This window comes from Myxocyprinus asiaticus, chromosome 4 (assembly GCF_019703515.2).
Source record: "Myxocyprinus asiaticus isolate MX2 ecotype Aquarium Trade chromosome 4, UBuf_Myxa_2, whole genome shotgun sequence".
In the NCBI taxonomy this organism is placed as follows: domain Eukaryota; kingdom Metazoa; phylum Chordata; class Actinopteri; order Cypriniformes; family Catostomidae; genus Myxocyprinus; species Myxocyprinus asiaticus.
In genome coordinates this window covers 13,279,077-13,301,699 of record NC_059347.1, presented here as the reverse complement: position 1 = coordinate 13,301,699, position 22,623 = coordinate 13,279,077, and the positions used below count along the sequence as shown (strand labels likewise).

At 37.9% G+C, this 22,623-nt stretch overlaps 1 protein-coding gene across 1 annotated transcript in view; it reads left to right on the top strand.

The window, feature by feature from the left end:
* LOC127437002 (acetyl-CoA carboxylase 1-like) overlaps positions 1 to 22,623 on the top strand; it is a 116,553-nt gene that overhangs the window by 84,389 nt on the left and 9,541 nt on the right. Inside the window, 14 exon segments of the mRNA XM_051691585.1 lie at positions 357 to 512; positions 1,568 to 1,714; positions 3,562 to 3,792; positions 3,795 to 3,836; positions 3,937 to 4,034; positions 4,660 to 4,780; positions 5,682 to 5,792; positions 5,919 to 6,055; positions 6,367 to 6,482; positions 11,995 to 12,091; positions 14,574 to 14,670; positions 15,482 to 15,617; positions 15,692 to 15,869; positions 21,469 to 21,581. Of these exon segments, the coding sequence (XP_051547545.1) occupies positions 357 to 512; positions 1,568 to 1,714; positions 3,562 to 3,792; positions 3,795 to 3,836; positions 3,937 to 4,034; positions 4,660 to 4,780; positions 5,682 to 5,792; positions 5,919 to 6,055; positions 6,367 to 6,482; positions 11,995 to 12,091; positions 14,574 to 14,670; positions 15,482 to 15,617; positions 15,692 to 15,869; positions 21,469 to 21,581 (1,780 nt within the window).

The window sequence follows — 22,623 nt, the reverse complement described above, 5'->3', positions numbered from 1 at the left end:
AGTGGTCCATTTAATAGTAAATACTTTTGTGGTAATGAGCAGCTACACAGTTCTCCGTCTGTCTACTAATGTTATGCCAGTATTTAATGTTCAGCAATTTGTCATGGCTCTTGTCACTGTCTATTTTTATTTGTCAGTGACATACTGTACCAACATATCTGTCAGAGCTTTAAAAAAAGGGAAAACAGCAAAATCACTTTAGTCACTGTAAAGTCAACTGTTGGTATTTTGTATTGTATCATCAGCTCACTGTTATTTGTTTGTCTAATTTGGGGGATATGTATTTATGCTTATTTGTCTATACCTCCACCTGACTGACTCTGTCTTGCCCTCTCTCTGTTTCCCCCTCTCTTCAGATCATGTTTCAGGCATATGGAGATAAACAGGGTCCTCTTCATGGTATGCTCATCAACACACCCTATGTCACTAAAGACCTGTTGCAGTCTAAACGCTTCCAGGCCCAGAGCCTTGGCACCACCTACGTCTATGACTTCCCAGAGATGTTCCGTCAGGTATCATTTACAACCTGAAAACATATACTCATGTCATAGAGGGACTCTCTATGCACCTTATAATTTGATTCGATTTCGATTCAGGGATATACAATACCGTTACTGAATGATTCTTTATGCATCAATGCATCTCAATTTTTCAACAAAAGTTTTGGGGTGCAAATCTGTATGATTGATAGATGTAGCGATTCACTTCATTTCCAAAATGTTTGGAATGTTAAGATGTCTTTACACTGCAGAGTTAAGAAGGATTTGTGCCGGGGCCTAGGTAGCTCAGCAAGTAAAGACGCTGACTACCACACCTGGAGTCGCAAGTTCGAATCCAGGGCGTGCTGAGTGACTCCAGTCAGGCTTCCTAAGCAACCAGTTGGGCCGGTTGCTAGGGTGGGTAGAGTCACGTTGGGTTAACCTCCTTGTGGTCGCTATAATGTGGTTCTTGCTTTCATTGGGGCACGTAGTGAGTTGTGCGTGGATGCCACGGAGAATAGCGTGAACTTCCACACACGCTAGGTCTCTGCGGTAACACGCTCAACAAGCCACATGATAAGATGCGCGGATTGACTGTCTCGGACGCGGAGGCAACTGAGATTCGTCCTCTGCCACCCGGATTGAGGCGAGTCACTCCGCCACCACGAGGACTTGGAGCGCATTAGGAATTGGCATTCCAAATTGGGGAGAAAAGGGGAGAAAATCCAAAAAAGAAAAAAAAGGATTTGTGCCACATCCTAATTCTACTCTGACCCTTTGTCCTTTATTAAAAAACACTCCTCCTCATCTTATTTTGCATGATTCCACCCGTGTACATTATTCTGAAGAAAAAAAGTTTGTCTTCCTAATCTTTCATCTGAATGTACTGTAATAATTTGCTCTGCCTCTGAAACAACTTTTCTTTTCAGCTGACATAACCACTCCCTCTTATTTTCAACCCCGCCCCTACGGCCACCTGCCATATAGAGATAACTTGTCACGATCTAGTCAATTCACAATGGATAAAAATTCCTGTCCTACTTTTTTTTATTTTTTTTTATCTCATTGTGTTGTCCATCTTTTTCTAGGCTCTGCGGAAACTGTGACAGTCCATGGACGCTCATGCCAAGCTTCCCAAGTGTCCTCTTCCATCTGAACTGCTCACCTTCACAGAGCTGGTCCTTGATTCTCAGAGTCAGCTGGTGCAGATTAACCACCTACCTGGAGGAAATGAGGTTAGATCACTTCATGTTCAAGAGATTGGCTGATGTTGATTTAGTTTTCCTCAGTTTTTTTTCCTCATCCTAAACAGAAAAACTACCTTTATCTTTATTTGAGGTATTCTTTGCTTATTTTCAGCAAACCAGCACTAGCAATACAACTCACACACTCTAGAGGTCTCTCCTTTGCTTCCTAAGTGTTGTTTTGTGAGGATCTACAAGCATTTAGGCTGGGAGCTGTGTATGTTTAGTCTTGTTGGAATAATGTACAGATTTTGCTCTTATGGAATGAAATTGTTACTTTTATTCACCAAAGTGGCATTCAACTGATCACAATATATAGTCAGGACATTAATAATGTGAAAAATTACTATTACAATTGGAAAAAAAATTTCAGAACTTCTTAAACTATTTTAAACTATGTTTATTGTAAATTGGTATATGTCTCATCACTGTCACGACTACTATGTTGCTCGGAACTGCAGCCAAGAATTTCACACACTATTGCACTTATGTATATGGTTGTGTGACAATAAAAGTGATTTGATTTTTTTTTTTTTTTTTTTTTTTTTTGATTTGAACTACAAAAGAGTTTTCATCAAAAAATCCTCCACGTGCAGCTTTAGCTTTGCAGATCCTTGTTATTCTAGCTGTCAGTTTGTCCAGATACTCAGGTGACATTTCACCCCACACTTCCTGTAGCACTAGCCATAGATGTGGCTGTCTTGTCGGGCACTTCTCACACACCTTACAGTCTAGCTGATCCCACAAAAGCCCAGTGGGGTTAAGATCCATAACACTCTTTTCCAATTATCTGTTGTCCAATGTCTGTTTCTTTGCCCAATCTAACCTTTTCTTTTTGTTTTTCTGTTTCAAAAGTGGCTTTTTCTTTGCAATTCTTCCCATAAGGCCTGCACCCCTGAGTCTTCTCTGTACTGTTGTGCATGAAACTGGTGTTGAGCGGGTAGAATTCAATGAAGCTGTCAGCTGAGGACATGTGAGGTGTCTGTTTCTCAAACTAGAGACTCTGATGTACTTATCCTCTTGTTTAGTTGTACATCTGGTCTTCCACATCTCTTTCTGTCCTTGTTAGAGCCAGTTGTCCTTTGTCTTTGAAGACTGTAGTGTACACCTTTGTATGAAATCTTCAGTTTTTTTGGCTGAACAAGCATTGTATAGCCTTCATTCCTCAAAACAATGATTGACTGATGAGTTTCTAGAGAAAGCTGTTTCTTTTTTGCCATTTTTGACCTAATATTGACCTTAAGACATGCCAGTCTATTGCATACTGTGGCAACTCAAAAACAAACACAAAGACAATGTTAAGCTTCATTTAACGATCCAAATAGCTTTCAACTGTTTGATATAATGACAAGTGATTTTCTAGTACCAAATTATCAATTTAACATGATTACTCAAGGATAAGGTGTTGGAGTGATGGCTGCTGGAAATGGGACCTGTCTAGATTTGATCAAAAATGACTTTTTTCAAATAGTGATGGTACTGTTTTATAGTGGTATAGTGATGTAATGTCCTGACTATACTTTGTGATCAGTTGAATGCCACTTTAGTGAATTAAAGTAACAATTTCCTTCCAAAACAGCAAAATCTGTACATTATTCCAAACTTTTGGCCGCCAGTGTGTGTGTGTGTATATATATATATATATATATATATATATTAGTATATTTACTGTATATTATTTGTTGCTTTATTATATTACCATGATATCATCCATCTGCCAACCTGCCACACATCTGCCCCCCTGCTTTCTAAAAATCTGCATCGGGCATTAAAAAAAAATCTGTAGCAATCGACCACTCTTTAGTGCTCAGTGTCTTTACTTGTGCTTGATTCTCTAGATTGGCATGGTGGCATGGCGAATGACTCTCCGAACCCCTGAGTACCTGGCTGGTCGTGAGATAATCGTCATCAGCAATGACATCACACATAAGATTGGCTCGTTTGGGCCACAGGAGGACGTTCTATTCCAGCAGGCATCAGAGATGGCAAGGGAAAGTGGCATCCCACGAATCTACATCGCTGCCAACAGCGGAGCAAGAATCGGCCTGGCAGAGAAGATCAGACATACAGTATGTTCCATGTAGCTTGGCATGACCTGGCGGATCCATACAAGGTTTGGAGAGGCTCCAGGGGAAGGGATCAGCGATCATTGATATAGTGTTTGCCTTCAGGATGTGTGTCATAATATCATTATTTGGATGTTGGTTTTGTAGGGCTTTAAGTACCTGTACCTCACACCTCAGGACTATAAGAAGGTTTCAGCTCTGAACTCAGTGCATTGTGAGCATGTGGAGGATGAGGGAGAGTCCAGGTGAGTTAAACCTGTAACATATTAAAATTTTAAGATTTTTAAGGAGATCATATAATAAATGTTTTATATATATATATTTTTCCCTTAGGTCCATTTATAATGTTTGTCAAGGTTTCTTGCTCCAAATTTAGTCATAATTAATTATTGATAATTGATTATTTTCTACCCTCTCTCTGACCCTCAGGGTTGTCGTCTTTTTTTCTTTCTTTTTTTTTGTGCTTCTGCTGTTCTGTTAAAGTCACATTGAAAAAATCAAGCATATTTGTAAGCAATAACTTAAGTTCTTTCCTAACTTTGTAATATTTAGGAAGGATACCCCTTTTGGTATTATATACTAGCTTGAATAACATCGTCTTTTGCTGTGTTTAGAAACAATAAATTTGCTGAACAACCAAATAGACACCTTCATTATTATATATCTGATGTCAGACAGTTGCAGAAGTTCAGAACGAGCTGAAGCTTAATTTCAATAAATGATCTTTTTGGACTGGGGAGGAAGTTCAAGAATTTTTCATGATATTACCCCTTTTAAGACAGCAGGATTAAGTTTTTGACTCTCTAACATTTGAAAATAAACTTTTTGTTGTCATGTATATTCTTTTGCAATTAATCTCTATTTATGCAGGTATAAGATCACTGATATCATTGGCAAAGAGGAGGGATTGGGTGTGGAGAACTTGAGAGGGTCTGGCATGATAGCTGGAGAATCATCACTGGCATATGAGGAGATCATCACCATGAACCTGGTACATTAACAGAACACACACACTTGTTGCAAATCGTGCAAAGATTTGACAAAACATTAGGCAAAGTTTCACTCTGCCAAAGATTTGGAAAAACATTTTGCAAAAGTTCCACTTTGGCAAAGATTTGGCAAAATATCTGACAAACTCCCACTCTGGCAAAGATATGGCAAAATATTTGGCAAACTTCTACTCTGGCAAAGATTTGGCAAAACATTTAGCAAAGTTCCACTTTGGCAAAGATTTGGAAAAATATTTGGCAAAGTTCCACACTGGCAAAGATTTGGCAAAATATTCAGCAAATTCCCACTCTGTAAAATATTTGGTTTAATGTTTGGCAGTGTTCCACTTTGATAAACATTTGGCAAAACATTTTGCAAAGTTCCTCTCTGGCAAACAATTGGATAAACATTCGGCAATTTCCACTTTTGACAAACATTTGGCAATACATTTGGCAAAGTTCCACTCTGGCAAAGACTTGACAAAACATTTGACAATGTTCCTCTCTGACAAAGATTTGGCAAAACATTTGGCAAAGTTCCATTCTGGCAAAGACTTGACAAAACATTTGGCAACGTTCCACTCTGATAAAGATTTAGCAAAACATTTGGCAAAGTTCCTTTCTGGCAAAACATTTGGCAAAGTTCCTTTCTGGCAAAACATTTGACAGTTCCACTATGGCAAAGCATTTGGCAAAACATTTGGCAACGTTCCTCTTTGATAAAGAATTGGCAAAACATTTGGCAAAGTTTCACTCTGGCAAAACATTTGACAAAACATTTGACAAAGTTCCACTATGGAAAAGATTATGCAATACATTTGGCAAAGTTACACTTTGGCATGCTCACAAGCAATATGCTTAATGAAGCACTTCACTAACCTCATTGTCTTTGGTGGTCCTCAGGTGACGTGTAGGGCCATTGGAATCGGTGCGTACCTGGTGCGACTGGGTCAGAGAACCATACAGGTGGAGAACTCTCACATCATCCTGACTGGAGCTGGAGCTCTCAATAAGGTCAGCAATTGCACAACGCCAAACTTCACTGTAGGTGTTGAAGAGTTTCACTGATTGGTTAAGAGGTAGTATATTCCAAATGCCAAATCTGTCACGTTTTTCTTATTTGTCCAATCTGTTTTAAAGGTCTTCACTGTTGTTCAGTTGCTGCTGCAAAAGATGGCATGTACACATAAATTACATATTCACTCTGATGATAAGGGCACTTTAATTGGCCTCTCTTTTAATTGCATGAGTAATTTGATTGAGCCGAGGCAGGATTTGTGACAGGTTAGCGTGAACTCTGAAAGCCTTGTGTGCAGTCAACTGTGACCCAAATAAATGAACCTCTAATTCATGCAATTACCAAGACTGCATTACAATATGACATTTTTGAATCAGCCAGTTTCTTTTTAATTTTTTTTTTTTTAAACTGGTGATAGGAATTGGATGTGGTTGGTTGTGCGTTCATGCATATGGAAATATTTTTAAGCTGAGTCTTGAATCATTTTAGTGGTCTGTATTTGGTTCCAACGTGTTTTAGGTTTCAAAACCTCACTTCTCTCCTAGAGTTTGATTTTGTGTTTGTCTGTAGAAAGTCAAATGTTGACATAACCAATTTCTCTTTGAAAACGTGGGATGTACTGCTGATGTGGCCATGCAAAAGGTTTTGGGAGCAGTTTTGGTGGAGTGACACCAGTATCAAAATTTGTGAGTGAGTCAGCTGAATTAACAAGTAGTTTTAAAAAAAGTATGTACACAAATTTTCTGGGAATAATATTTGTTCTATTATGTGGTTGTCATTTCCTAAACCAAACTGCAGGTCTCATGTATGAAACCAGTTCGCAAAACCTTTGTGATGTAAGTAGTTGAATTCAGTTCAGTACGACAATTTATGTAATAATGGTTTTCTAAACCATTTACACAGAAATTTGTTCTGCTTGTGTTTCATGAATGAGGCCCTGTGTGTGTACAGAACAGGATTATTCACTCATTAAGAGGAATGACAACCGTATTTAGCTGCAGTATCTGCTTGTCCTATGTGTAATAGAAGCAGATGTTGTGTTTTGTTAATATTGGTTATTGAAAATGAACTGTTACATTTGGCAAACTCCTATGCAGAAGAATGTCGTAATGTCTGATGCATAAAGGACCAAATTACAAAGATACATTGTGTGTGTGTGTGTGTGTGTGTGTGTGTTTCTTTATGTGTATAATTTACCCCCCAGTAATTGCCATCCCCCACGTGTCTCTCTCTCTGTCATGATGATGCAGCTCCTGCAGGAATAATAGAAAGAGAAGCGTGAAGTTGTTATTTGCATAGAAATAGGCTGATGCCTCAGGCTGAGACCGGGGAGGGACACCCATATCATTCCTCTGAGAACAGAATGAGCACTTCTGCTTAGACAGTTCTCTCTCTCTCTCTCTCTCTCTCTCTCTCTCTCTCTCTCTCTCTCTCTCGACCTTGTACAATGTTGTCAAAGCATTCATTAACAGAATAAAAAAAGTATTACATACATAAAAAAGTCAATAAAATATTAACAATAATAATAACAACAAGTAAGCATACAGGTAAGTGCACAAAATGTAAAGAAAAGTAACTACAGAGAACAATGAGTAACAGTAAGTTTATATTTGGGTCCCCAGATTTCACTGCCAAACAGAAGGATGGGTTTGATGACACTGTCAAATATTTTCAGCCACAATTTGATTGGGTTAAATTTGAATAATATTTGTCTTACACTGGAAAATGCCCTACGAGCCTTGTCTGTTAGGTCCTTTACAGCCATGTCAAATTTTCCAGAAGCCGAGATTGTCAGACCTAAATAATTGTAACTGGCGTGGTTCTTTTAACTGAATTGGTCAAAAAGACTCATGGATCAGTCTCTAACTCATTATTGGTTCATGAGGCTCATGAGACTTGAATGAGTAGATTTACTGAGTGGTTGTTCATATGGCAATGTGTATTTACACGTTCAAAACAGAGTTTTTATTTATTTTTTATTTTTTTAGAAAGTCATACTTCAATTAAAAATAGAAACATCAAAATAAGTTACCACAAAAGTAATAATAATAATAATAATTCCTTTCATTTATATAGCGCTTTTCTAGGCACTCAAAGCGCTTTACATAGTATAAGGGGGAATCTCCTCACCCACCACCAGTGTGCAGCATCCACCTGGATGATGCAACGGCAGCCATAGTGCGCCAGTACGCTCACCACACCCTAGCTATTGGTGGAGAGGAGAGTAGATTGATGTAGCCAATTCAGGGATGGGGATTATTAGGAGGCCATGATAGATAAGGGCCAATGGGGGGAATTTGGCCAGGACACCGGGGTACACCCGTACTCTTCACGAAAAGGATTTTTAATGACCACAGAGAGTCAGGACCTCCAGTTTATTGTCTCATCCGAAGGATTATGCTTTTTTACAATATAGTGTCCCCATCACTATACTGGGGCATTAGGACCCATACAGACTGCAGGGTGAGCACCCCCTGCTGGCCTCACAAACACCTCTACCAGCAGCAACCTTAGTTTTTCCCAGGAGGTCTCCCATCCAGGTACTGAAGAGGCTCAACCCTGCTTAGCTTCAGTGGGCAACCAGGCAAGAGCTGCAGGGTGATATGGCTGCAAAAGTATTGTTTTTGTTCACTTTTGCTGTGTAGTACCTAGTTAGGACCAATTGCTTCTTTTAAAGTAAGAAAATATTTGTTAATGAATTCGTTAAAGAACCAGAATCTTTAAATTACAGTTCCCATGACTAATCCAAAGCAGGGTATTGTATCACTCTCTTAAATCACTTGCATTTGTGTTTATATCATGCATAAGCTGTAATACATGATATTTCCGGGACAGTTGTGGTTTGTCATGGCCATGGTCATTTTCCTCTCTGGAACTGCAGGAATGCTCAATCCATCCTCATCTGTGAATGTCCTTTACTGTCTTATTACTGCAGTAATTAGTGCAGAACAGAGTGATCGGCTCATTTACAAATACCAAAGACAAGCATAGCAGCAAAGGTCACGGGGCAAATAAGGCCTGTAGATTGTTACATCAAAGCCAGTTTTTGATTGCACAAAGAAGCTGAATTAAATTACTTTGGATGTTGCAATATATTCTCAAAACTAGAAGTAAGACTTGTAAACAAAGACTGTGGTGACGTTTGTTCGTCATAGACAGTTAAAAGGAAAGTTCACCCTAAAAGGAAAATTCTCTCAACATTTACTCACCCTCATGCCATCCCAAATCTTTTGCTGTACACAAACGAAGATTTTTAGACAAATATTTCAGCTCTTTAGATTCTCACAATACAAGTGAATGGGAACCAAAACTCTGAAGCTCCAGAAAGGCAGCATAAAAGTAATCCATACAACTCCAGTGGTTGAATCGATGATTAAATCTAGATCAATATTTACATTTTTTTTATTTTAATATAAATTCTCCTGCCTGCCCAGTAGGTGGCGATATGCACAAAGAATGTGAATCGCCAAAAACAAAAGAAGAAGAATGTGAAAGTGGAAGTGGAGATTGATAGTAAAACAGGGCTTAAATATTGATCTGTTTCTCACCCATACCTATCATATCTAAAGACATGGATTTATCCACTGGAGTCTTATGGATTACTGCCTTTATGTGCTTTTGGAGCTTCAAAGTTCTGATCACCATTCACTTGTATTGTGAGTACCTACAGAGCTGAAATATTCTTCTAAAAATCTTCATTTGTGTTCAGCAGAAGAAAGGAAGTCATTCACATCTGGGACAGCATGAGGGTGAGTAAATGATGAGAGAATTTTCATTTTTGGGTGAAATATCCCTTAAACATCATCTCAAGTCTCACCCACCGGAATTACAAAACAAACAAAAAAATACTCCTATTGTCCTTTTCACCCCACGTCTGCCATTTTTTTGCAGGGTTCCCGCTATCATGAAAAACCTGTAAATATTGAGAACGTGTAATGGTAAGAATGAACAAGTTGATAATAAATAATAGCAATAACAATTTGCAGTATTAAAAACTAAAATATATTGAAAGTGCAATATTCAGTGTGGCATTTAAAGTAATAGTTCATCCAAAAATGAAAATTCTCTTATAATTTACTCACCCTCATGCCATCCCAGATGTGTATGACTTTTTTTCTGCAGATTTTTAGAAGAATATCTCAGCTCTGTTGGTCCTCATAGTGCAAGTGAATGGTGGCCAAACATTTGAAGGTCCAAAAAGAACATAAAAGCAGCATAAAAGTAATTCATACAACTCCAGTGGTTTAATCCATATCTTCTGAAGCGATATGATCAGTGTGGGTGAGATACAGATCAAGATTTAAGTATTTTGTTTTTACTATAAGTTCTCCTCCCTGCTTAGTAGGTGGCGATATGCACGAAGAATGCGAATAGCCAAAAACAAAAGAAGAAATCTTACATTTCTCACCCACACATCATATCACTTCTGAAGACATGGATTTAACCACTGGCGTCATATGGATTACTGTTGTACTGCCTTTGTGATTTTAGGAGCTTCAAAGTTTTGGTCACCATTCACTTGCATTATATGGACCAACAGAGCTGAAATATTCTTCTAAAAATCTTCATTTGTGTTCTGCAGTAGAAAGAAAGTCATACACATCTGGAATTGCATGAGGGTGAGTAAATGATGAGAGAATTTTCATTTTTGGGTGAAATATCCCTTAAACATCGTCTCAAGTCTCACCCACCGGAAATACAAAACAAACAAAAAAATACTCCTATTGTCCTTTTCACCCCACGTCTGCCATTTTTTTTCAGGGTTCCCGCTATCATGAAAAACCTGTAAATACTGAGGAATTTTAAAGTTTTAATTTCCAGGCCTGAAAGCCTGGAAAAGTGATGAAAGTTAATTAAAGTCTTAAAAAGCATAAAAAGTCAGGGTAATTCCTATAGTGAATAAAAATGTTCCTTGCTGTGCTCAGCTCCAAAATATTTAATTGGCTAGAAATTGCTATGTTTGAGTACAATCTCTTAAAAAAATTATGTAAAAAATCCTTGTCATTAATCACGAAAAACTGGAAAAGCCACGGAAATTCATTGTTCAAAGAGAGTGGGAATCCTGTTGTTTGGACTAGGGCTGTCATACAGTATATCATATAGGACAATCATATATAACGATTCATTTTCTCAAAATATTGTATGGATACTTAAGATCCTCGTATCAATGCTTTTGGGTTAGATTTATTATCCAAATTAGTTCATTCTTGTTTCAATAATGCATTCTTTTTTCCTTCTGTTCAATTAACAAAGAAGCTAAAGCAGAAACTCTGAAAGCAGCATTTCAGTGTGTTCAAAGCCGCTTCTATGAGATACCTTACTGGACAAGTTAAAAAAGTGTATCGCACAAATTTACGCTTTCACGCAGTTTTGCTTACAATACAATTATCATATCGTGATGCACCACGATGTATTGAGCCGTGACATGTATCGTATCATGAGGTAGTTGAAAACACCCAGCCCTAGTTTAGACAAACAGGAAGTCTCACCTCAAATTCACACCATTGGTTGAGCCAGACATGTCAAACCACTCTTTTTCTTTTTCTTTCTTTTTTTGATTTTGGCATCCAGTGTTGTAGTACTCGAGACCGTACTCAGTTATTCTAAGATTCAACTGCTGTGCATTGAACAAGCACTATACGGATGCCTTTAACGCTTGTGGACTGTCACCATGTCAACAACCGCGTCTCCCGCTAAAGTGTTTAAATGTGCTCCTCATGCTGGGCCCCATGCGAGTTGTAGACCCTGGGCTTCAGCCCAAATAAGCCTGTGCGTTAATGTGCCCCTGCCTGCAGTGAAATGTCATGTTTCTTGTATTAATTGTGTGAGGGATGTGTTGTTAGGATGGAAGAAGTCTCCAGTAATGGATGACTGTGGTCTGGGGGTTTATGTTTCAGGCATAGCTCCAGGTCTCTCCGCTCAGAGATAAGACAGCGATATATGGAGTGTTTTTTAGGAGCGAAACAGATTACATGTCACTGTAACTGCCGCAGCGAGGTGGAGAGATATCGTGTGGTGGGTGGCAGGGAGAACAAATCTTTGTCTTAGCGCTGAGACAAGTCTCACAGTGTAATTGAACGGTAACCTCACTCTGCAGCGAGTGTATGCTTCTATGAGCTATACGCTCAGTTCAGCTCTGCATATCTCTGATGAAGATAGGGTGATATTGCAGCTCTGTCTCTCTCTTTCTCCACACAGGCATTAAGGGTGCATGGGTGAGCGGGTTCTTTGACTACGGCTCTTTTCTGGAGATCATGCAGCCGTGGGCACAGAGTGTAATCGTAGGTCGGGCCAGGTAAGCTCCAGGGCACTGTAAACCATAATATCATTAACACTACCCTTAGCCTTACATACCGATATGTATTTTTGTTAGTTTTTACAAAATATCGGATCAAAAATGCACAGTGACAATTTTATTTGTGTGTGACAATGTAGCATAATACTGTTTGAAATGTTAATTGTTGCATGATTCTGTTTCACTGTTATAAAAACAAAGTAGTAGACAGTATACAGAATATACTGCACAATATTCAGTAGGTACTAAGCTTCCATTCCAAGTACAGCCAGAGCCTGTTTCACTGCTCAGTGAACTTGTGCTGACCTTTGACCTCAGAGCCTAAAGGGTAGTGTTTGTCAACTGGAAAGATTGCAATCTGATAAATACTAGAGGTCGACCGATAGTGGATTTTGCCGATACCGATAACTAAGAAGGTGGAAAAGGCCGATAACCAATTAATCTCAGATCTTTTTAAAATCAATTTAAAGAATGTTTTATATATATATATATATATATATATATTGTTATTTTCGTAATATGATGGTCAAAGACACAGAAGCTACAAGAGTCCAAAATGAATAAAATCCCAGATGCAGTTTATTTAGCAAACAATAATCCCAATAATAACCAGAAATATAAAGAGCTGGTGTTTAACGTGGAAATTTTAACTATAAACAAGCCCGAAATTCACTGGAGACTCTAATTTTGAAATGATGGAAACTTGGCTCTGTTACAATGCTCTGTATTTAAGTATTTACAAAAGTAAGCATTTTTTCTTTTAGCCTTTATATTCACCAGATTAAGGATTATGGATGGATGGATGGATGGATGGATGGATGGATGGATGGATAGATAGATAGATCTCTAGAGGCCGCCAATAACTGATAGTCCCAAAAACCAAATATTGGCATTGATAAATTGGTAAAACCGATATATCGGTCTACCTCTAATAAATACACTTTGAAAGCTCCTGTGGGGAACATTTGTTCTACATCAGTCTTCTGCTCCTTTCTTTTTTTAGATATTTGAGCACAGGATAGATTGACATGAAACTATCTGTGTCAATTTTGTTTACCTTTTATAGTATTCGTCTGCATAATAAAGACTAATTTATGCCAATGAGCTTCTGAGGTAATCTATCCCTGAGTTTAAAAGAATGGTTTAAGCAAAAATAAAAACAAATGTTTTCACCCAATTTTGTGTTATTTTTTGTTTTTGTTTTTATTTTTTACTTTATCAATGGAACACAAAAGGCAGATTTTGTTTTTGTTTTATTCTAGCAGAATAGCTGAGCTGCTCTTTACTATACAACGGTGGTTAGTGTAGGTTTGTGTAAGAAATTTATGAGTGGCATATCATCAAAATTTTAATCCCTGAGATCTTGATTTTTTTGTTTTTGTTTTACTGGTCTCACCTCAAATTCACACCATTGGTTGAGCCAGACATGTCAAACCACTCAAACAAACAGTGCAATGTTTTAATAGTGCCACAGTGTTTACAGTCTTCGGGAAGTCAGTCTACGTATGGCTTAATTGTAGAGAAATTATTGAGAAAGTATTGTAACTGTTTACCTTCAATGAAAGCATATATATATATATATATATATATATATATATATATATATATATATATATATATATATATATACTGTGTATATATATATTTCTGTATATATGTATATATTACAGTTGAATCACCACTAAAACTCCAAGTTAGCAGTTTAAATGAGTTTAACAAATTACTCACTGAAGATTTTTTTTTTTTAACTGACAAACAATTATGACCAATTACATGACTATGATCACTTACATGCCAATTTACAAAGTATATTGATTTACTTTGTTTACTTAAAAGTATATATATATATATATATATATATATCACCTTTTAATATCCATATTAAATTTTAGCAAAAAGTGTTTTAACACAGTGACAAGTTATTTTAAAATGTATTTCTCACACCTTGTTAGTTATAAAATTATAAATGTGTGTGTGTGTATGTGTGTGTATATATATATATATATATATATATATATATATATATAAACAAAACAAAAAACAATTTGCAACAACCATGCAAATTTCCAATCAATGTAATTAAATCTTGATTGCCAAAATGTTCTAGAAGATATGGGGCTCCATCAACTATAAAATCACATCTAAATATATCCCCAGTGTCTTTATTCAAATTTATTTTTAACAGGCATATTAAGCCAGATGGAATAGCATTAAATACTACACTGTATTATTTAGGAATTATAATTATGTACTGATCTATCAGAGCACTTACTGACTTCACATGACAAGGTGTAGTTAAAAAAAAAATACTATTGAGTTTTGTTGTAATAATGGTATTTTAATCATAAATAAGTGTTTTTTTTTGTTTGTTTTTTTTAATTATGAGGGGCCCCCTGCTGCAAAAATAAAGTTTATTTAGGTAACACTGGTAAGTGTTTAATTTATCTCTGTGTAACACATTCTCTCATCAGTTGTACTGTAGATTGGGTGGGATACCAACTGGAGTTGTTGCAGTGGAAACCCGCACTGTGGAGCTGTCAATTCCAGCAGACCCTGCTAATCTTGACTCAGAAGCCAAGGTGAGTGCTTAGAAACACAATCAGACCCCGTTTACACCTGGTATTATGATGCATCTCGGGTGATCTGATCGTATGTGGTCAGGAGAGATGCATCGCTGTTTACACCTGGTTGCACAAATGTGTTTCCTGTGACCACGTGTTCGGATTTCAAAGGGAGGGTCTCTGATTTCATGACAACATACATCAATCACAATGTCAGCATGTTACTGCATGATTATAAACCGCAAAAAAAAAAGTCATAAAGACAAAGAAAGCGCAAAAGAACCAGCATGATTTTTCTCCCAGGTTCAGTTAATATTTAATCTAAGCAAAAACGCAACATTTCGAGTTGAATTCTGTGCTATTTTACTTGAGTACCTGTATTAACTGAGCTTCAGTTGTGAATGCTTGTTATCTGTCACTGCATGTTGATATCAGACACTCCGTGAAGTTCTAGTGCTTGTGTATGTATCCACTTTTTCGGATTTTTCGATCTAATGGTTATTTCCTTTCTGAGGTAATCAAAGTTGAAACTCTTGTTTTAGTGCAGCGGTTGACTGACAGGGGAGGCGCTTCGCTGTTGTTCAGGACAGATAGCATTTACACCTCAAATGTGATGTGGTCACATGCATTTTTGACTACCTTCATATGTGTTTTTTTGATCCGATCACAAAATGTTTTAGACCCCGTTTACACCTATTTAGCGCTGACCACTTGTGATCGGATCACTCGAAACACATCTCAATACCAGGTGTAAATGGGGTCTCAGATACGCATTCACATGTTCTGTCTCTAAGAATAATGACCAGTGTTTGTGCTCCGTTTCCTGTAGATAATCCAGCAGGCAGGGCAAGTGTGGTTCCCAGACTCTGCCTTTAAGACCGCACAGGCTATAAAAGACTTCAACAGAGAGGGGCTTCCACTCATCGTGTTTGCCAACTGGAGGGGCTTCTCTGGAGGCATGAAAGGTCTGTGATGCAGGAAGTGATACAGTAAGTGTGATCTGTCATATATCTGCTAACACATGCTGTTGTGTCTTCAGACATGTATGACCATGTGCTGAAGTTCGGAGCATTTATTGTGGACGGACTGGGAGAATACAGACAACCAGTGTTGGTCTACATCCCTCCACAGGCAGAGCTCAGAGGAGGATCATGGGTTGTGATAGATCCCACCATTAACCCTCATCACATGGAGATGTATGCAGATAAGGACAGCCGGTAAGAGGACTAGGATATAGAACCAAAATATCTGTACTTATAAGTAGGGCTGAGCAAGATCATATGGTAAAACTTTGTGAACAAACCAAATCACAGAAACAGACAACATGAAAGAACTGATTCACGAACTGAAAGGAACTCCCTAACTCTGTCAGCATTTCTGTTGCTGAAAATATCTCTGACTTTGTGATCTCATATTCATACTTGAGCCGTGACTGTGACAAGAAATGGGAATGAAACTGGTGTTCTGACAAAGTCTTTAGGAACTGTAATGGCCAAATTAAAATTGCTGCAATGTTCACAATGTTGAATATATTGCAAATACAAAATAATATTGAAATTATTGTATATATTCTATATATCACCCAGCCGTTCAGATGCATGGTCTGACTAAACATGCTTAACAAGCATTCTTGCATTACTGCCGGTAACAAGCAGTACTAAGTACTGAAGGGGCGATAGAGTTACAAAAGTCTGTGTCATTAAACAGGATGTGTTATTATTCAGGTAAATTGCTATAAATTAGGGCTGTCAATCGATAACTTTTTAAAAATCAAATTAATTACATGATATGCCGATTATTTATTCGAAACTAATCTTAATTAATCACAAATATAAATATTTGCTGAGAAGGGCCCCCAAAATAACAATAATTCCATATATAATGATTAAATAATAATTAAATTATATTTCAATAATTATACATTTAATATATACAGTATTATAAGTAAATAGAATATATGTCCATTATATATTATATTAATTATAAGGCAGATGCTGGTGCAAATAATGGTATATGCTTTTTACACCCTAATGCAAATAATGGCAGATAATATTTGCACCCAAACCCTGGTGCAAATAATGATGGATACTAATTGCACCCTGGTGCAAATAGTGTCAGAAACTATTTCCACCCATATTTAAATACTAACATACAGTATGGGCATCACTGCAGTGTGTTTATTGTGTTTATTTAAAGTCCCAAAGACACACTACATTAACCCCTATCCCTAAACCTAACCTTAACCTTACCTTAGAAAAAAAAACTTGGTAAAAACTTTACTACAGTAACCTAAGTAAAGTATTTTTAATACTAAGTAAAGTATTTTTTGTAAATGTACAGGTGCATCTCAATAAATTAGAATGTCGTGGAAAAGTTCATTTATTTCAGTAATTCAACTCAAATTGTGAAACTCGTGTATTAAATAAATTCAGTGCACACAGACTGAAGTAGTTTAAGTCTTTGGTTCTTTTAATTGTGATGATTCTGGCTCACATTTAACAAAAACCCACCAATTCACTATCTCAAAAAATTAGAATACATCATAAGACCAATAAAAAAAACATTTTTAGTGAATTGTTGGCCTTCTGGAAAGTATGTTCATTTACTGTATATGTACTCAATACTTGGTAGGGGCTCATTTTGCTTTAATTACTGCCTCAATTCGGCGTGGCATGGAGGTGATCAGTTTGTGGCACTGCTGAGGTGGTATGGAAGCCCAGATTTCTTTGACAGTGGCCTTCAGCTCATCTGCATTTTTTGGTCTCTTGTTTCTCATTTTCCTCTTGACAATACCCCATAGATTCTCTATGGGTTTCAGGTCTGGTGAGTTTGCTGGCCAGTCAAGCACACCAACACCATGATTATTTAACCAACTTTTGGTGCTTTTGGCAGTGTGGGCAGGTGCCAAATCCTGCTGGAAAATGAAATCAGCATCTTTAAAAAGCTGGTCAGCAGAAGGAAGCATGAAGTGCTCCAAAATTTCTTGGTAAACGGGTGCAGTGACTTTGGCTTTCAAAAAACACAATGGACCAACACCAGCAGATGACATTGCACCCCAAATCATCACAGACTGTGGAAACTTAACACTGGACTTCAAGCAACTTGGGCTATGAGCTTCTCCACCCTTCCTCCAGACTCTAGGACCTTGGTTTCCAAATGAAATACAAAACTTGCTCTCATCTGAAAAGAGGACTTTGGAACACTGGGCAACAGTCCAGTTCTTCTTCTCCTTAGCCCAGGTAAGACGCCTCTGACGTTTTCTGTGGTTCAGGAGTGGCTTAACAAGAGGAATACGACAACTGTAGCCAAATTCCTTGACATGTCTGTGTGTGGTGGCTCTTGATGCCTTGACCCCAGCCTCAGTCCATTCCTTGTGAAGTTCACCCAAATTCTTGAATCGATTTTGCTTGACAATCATTAGGCTGCGGTTCTCTCGGTTGGTTGTGCATCTTTTTCTTCCAAACTTTTTCCTTCCACTCAACTTTCTGTTAACATGCTTGGATACAGCACTCTGTGAACAGCCAGCTTCTTTGGCAATGAATGTTTGTGGCTTACCCTCCTTGTGAAGGGTGTCAATGATTGTCTTCTGGACAACTGTCAGATCAGCAGTCTTCCCCATGATTGTGTAGCCTAGTGAACCAAACTGAGAGACCATTTTGAAGGCTCAGGAAACCTTTGCAGGTGTTTTGAGTTGATTAGCTCATTGGCATGTCACCATATTCTAATTATTTGAGATAGTGAATTGGTGGGTTTTTGTTAAATGTGAGCCAAAATCATCACAATTAAAAGAACCAAAGACTTAAACTACTTCAGTCTGTGTGCATTGAATTTATTTAATACACGAGTTTCACAATTTGAGTTGAATTACTGAAATAAATGAACTTTTCCACGACATTCTAATTTATTGAGATGCACCTGTACAGTAACCACAAAATAAATCATGGTTACTATATTACCAAAATATTACTGTACTAACTAGAGATCGGACAATATTGATTTTTTTTAACCAATACAATACCGATTATTTGTATGTGCATATGAAAAAAATTAGCAAACATTTTATATTACAAAAATAATCATATACCATTTTGTTTATATAATAACTACTACAACAATAATAATAATAATAGGCAAAATAATTTGAAAACATTTGATTTCAAACGGAGAACATAAATAAATGACGAGGGATTCTTCCAACATTGCATGAATGTAATCTTCGATTTTAAACTACAGCTGTAAAAGGTTTAGGTGTTGTTTAATAGGCTAAAGGCAAATAGTTCTCTGGAATAAGAAAACACTCTCAGGAAACTGAAAAACAATAAATGCATTGCTGTGATTACAGAGTCCATCCCAAATGGCATCAGAATTATTAATACGGTTTCGTCGGTCTCTAGATTATAGCAGCTGTCTCACGAAACCTGCTGCAGTGCTGACTTTTTTTGTTTTACAGTGAGCAGCACATCTGCAGCTTATCTTGCAGCAATGCTCTCAATGTCACCGACACAAAGCTATTTTAGACACGTTATTGTGACACGAGTATTTTGCGTTTACGCAAAATGCTTAATCAAACGGTGTCGCGAGATAATTAATTTCCACAGAGCTGTAATCACGTAGATGATGAGTCATAGTGAAATAAAGTTTAATAGTAAATGTTAATATAATTTCGAGAATTTTAAACAAGTGGATCTTGTTAAAAGCTGCGCTGGCATACGGTGGCCTTTCTGGCATAGTGCCAGTCATTCCAATGGAACATGAGCATCTACCTGAGAGTGGCGGAGCTAGGGGGTGGCTACCCCACTCGCATTTGCCATTTTGTAATGTTTTGTCTTGGGCACAATTTAGTTTTTTTTATGTGGAACCATCTCTGTATAACCGCAATACACAGGTGACTTCACATGTGCGCACAAAGGTCACCACACCTCTCCGTTCCGGGTGTCTCTGTATCCGCTTCCCTCCGTTTTTGTATCCACGTGCCTCCGCTTTCTACACCAACAACCACCACAAAGAAAAATGCTTGAATATCGGAAAAAATATCGGAAAATCCAATTATCGGTTGATTTCTAGTACTAACACCATGATTAATTGCATAAAAATTATGGTTTCTGTCAAAAAAACATGGTTACTACAATATTAGTAACACAGTGATGCGATCTACACACAAGTGACAAGCAGTGGGAACGAGTGCGATCGACACACCCTGCCTCCAGATCAAATCATTCTCTGCACTCACCGATATTCACTGTGACCAAATCACTGCGATGAAATCAACATTTATATTTAATTTTATCTATTATTTTAAGTAGTATTAAAGGAAATATTAAGAGTGGAAACAGGAAATCGGATGGGGAAAAAGAGTGTGACAAAACACGGATTTGAACCACGGTCGCACCATTTTTACATCCAATGCAACTGCAGCAACACCTATTGTTTAGTTTGTCATATATTTCTGTGGTTCCAGCAGACTATTTGGGTGCAAATAGCTGCACTGTGTGGCAGATGCTATTTACTCCGGGGTGCAAATTGACACTCCGTTATAACAATTCAGACCATTAAAATTCATTACATTATTGTGTGAGACAAATTAAGCATTGATCAGGCAATACAAAAAGTGGCTTTAGAAGGCAATATATTGTTTATTTCCATATTATTGTATATACAGTAAGCCTGTCATTGGCCTGTAGTCCACTGTTCGAGATTTATTATAAGGGCTTTTCTAAGGACATGTCAGTGTTCACATGCGTCAGATTAAATCTTTTAGAGAGTCTCATTTTGGTTGCGTTGCATCACAAACACAACGTTTTTAGGTTGCTGTATCAAGTTAAACATAGTTTGAAACTTAGAAAAACATGTCTCGAGATCACTGCATTCAGAATTGCACTCCGTCCAGCTGTTTTAAACGCAAGAATGCATCCTCAGATTTGTGCTGTCACCAGTATCAAACTGCAATTGGAGGTGCCTCAGGTTGTTCCTGGCAGGGTACTCAGCCTTACAGGCTCCGTATGGTTAGCATTAGGGTTGGGGTGGGGTTAGGGCATCTGCTGCCTGCCAGGAACAAACAGAGGCACCCTTTATACAATGGGCATGTCAAGCAAGCCTGAGTGTGGTTTGTTGTCTGTCCAGCTGCTTGTTGCCTATACAGCTGAATTTTCACTTACTGCCCCCTGCTGAAAACAGGGGGTACATCAAGCTTGAATTGCTTCGAATCCAGTGGTAGGAATATTCCTTATTGCGGTCCAGAGACATGATTAATTGCATAAATTTTTTAAAGCATTATTTTTTACATAATAAATCTCACGGTATTAACGTGTTAAATCGGCAGCCCTACTATAAATAAGTTTACTTTAACTCACTTGCTCAGCAATATTGCTCCATCATTACAGTAGCTGACTTGAAAGTGAAAACTCATCGTAGAAGTGGACCGTTCACCACCATTACAATAGCTGACTTGAAAGTGAAAACTCATTGTAGAAGCGGACTGTTCACACTAATATTCACTATAACACCCCTTGTGGCAACCTTGAGAATGCAACTATTTGCATTGTGCTATGAATTGCAGTCCGCCAGATTTTGGAATGCACAAAATCGAGATTGCTTTGCTAGAAGCACGTGCTTGTGTAGTGTATGTTTTGGCCCTTTGCCGCAAAGCTCATTTGTATGAAAACTAATGGCAAATGTGCAGCACTTTTGCCACATGGGTTTGCCAGCCCAGAAATCAATTTTTTTTTTACTTGAAGTTGGAGTGATGAAAAGTTTGCTTCAAAGTTTATAGTAATATGGTGATTGATCTTGTGGATTGATCTTGTGTGTGTTCTACAGTGGTGGCGTTCTGGAGCCCGAGGGCACAGTGGAGATCAAGTTCAGGAGAAAAGATCTGGTGAAGACCATGAGGAGGGTTGACCCTGTATACATGGGGATTTCAGAAAGACTCGGTAAGTTGATATTGTTATTGGTCATCACTCTTATGACTGCATAAAATCGATTAAGCGATTGTAGATGTCATAAGGCAATGCCAAATGTTAACTGTCCTTAGCAAGCATGTTACTTTTACCAACCCTGTAAATTGACTTTCCCAGCCCTCTCTTTCCACTGAAATGGCTTCCTTTCATTGGGTGTACATGTATGCTGGGGTCTCAGATCAGTCAGACCCCGCCGTTGTTGCATGCCTCCCTCAATCGATTCTCCCCTCAGCAGTCACTAAAGAGGGCACTGAATGATTGGATCTGATGTGATCGATTTCTCTCGGACATCCATATGGCTGATGGGAGATCCTGGAGGACTCCTCTGTTGGGCGGCTCTGTAGCCATGTGATAATTCTAGCTGATCATCATACATAGAGCATGGAGCAGATAGTGAGGGGGTCAACATATACAGTAGATGCCAAATAAGTTGTGCTCATTGTCTGAAAGGCAAACGGTTTATGATGTAATATTTGTTATGAAACACAACAATCTGTTTTAGTAGTATGCAAATATATGGGACAGTCATAATTTTGAATATTTAAGTAGCTGTCGACAAACCACCCCCATTAGAATTTGACAATTTTCAATTTTGGGTGCACTATTCCATGAACTAAACGTTTCCTTTTCGAGTGAGCAAAATAACAGAAACTAGAACGCTTTCCTTAGCTAGTGACGTGCACAAAAACCAAACAACATTGACACGACGAAGTAGAATGACTCAATAGCGAGTGACATTGTACAACAAACTTGAAACGCTTCCGAAATTGACACAAAAAAACAACACAATTTACTCAGTATTAGGCGAGAGACTCTAAACACGTCATTTTGGGTCACACCTGGATGCAATGATTCTCTGGAAGTCTACGGGAGCTTCATGAGCGCTATTTGCATTTGATATGCATGTAATTGTTTATTGGATATTGGGTCTTCAATCACTGTATTTTTGTCCCGCCTGGAAGCCTGGCTTCTCTTTATGATTGGTTGAGTTCCCAAATGGGCCTTGAATGACTTT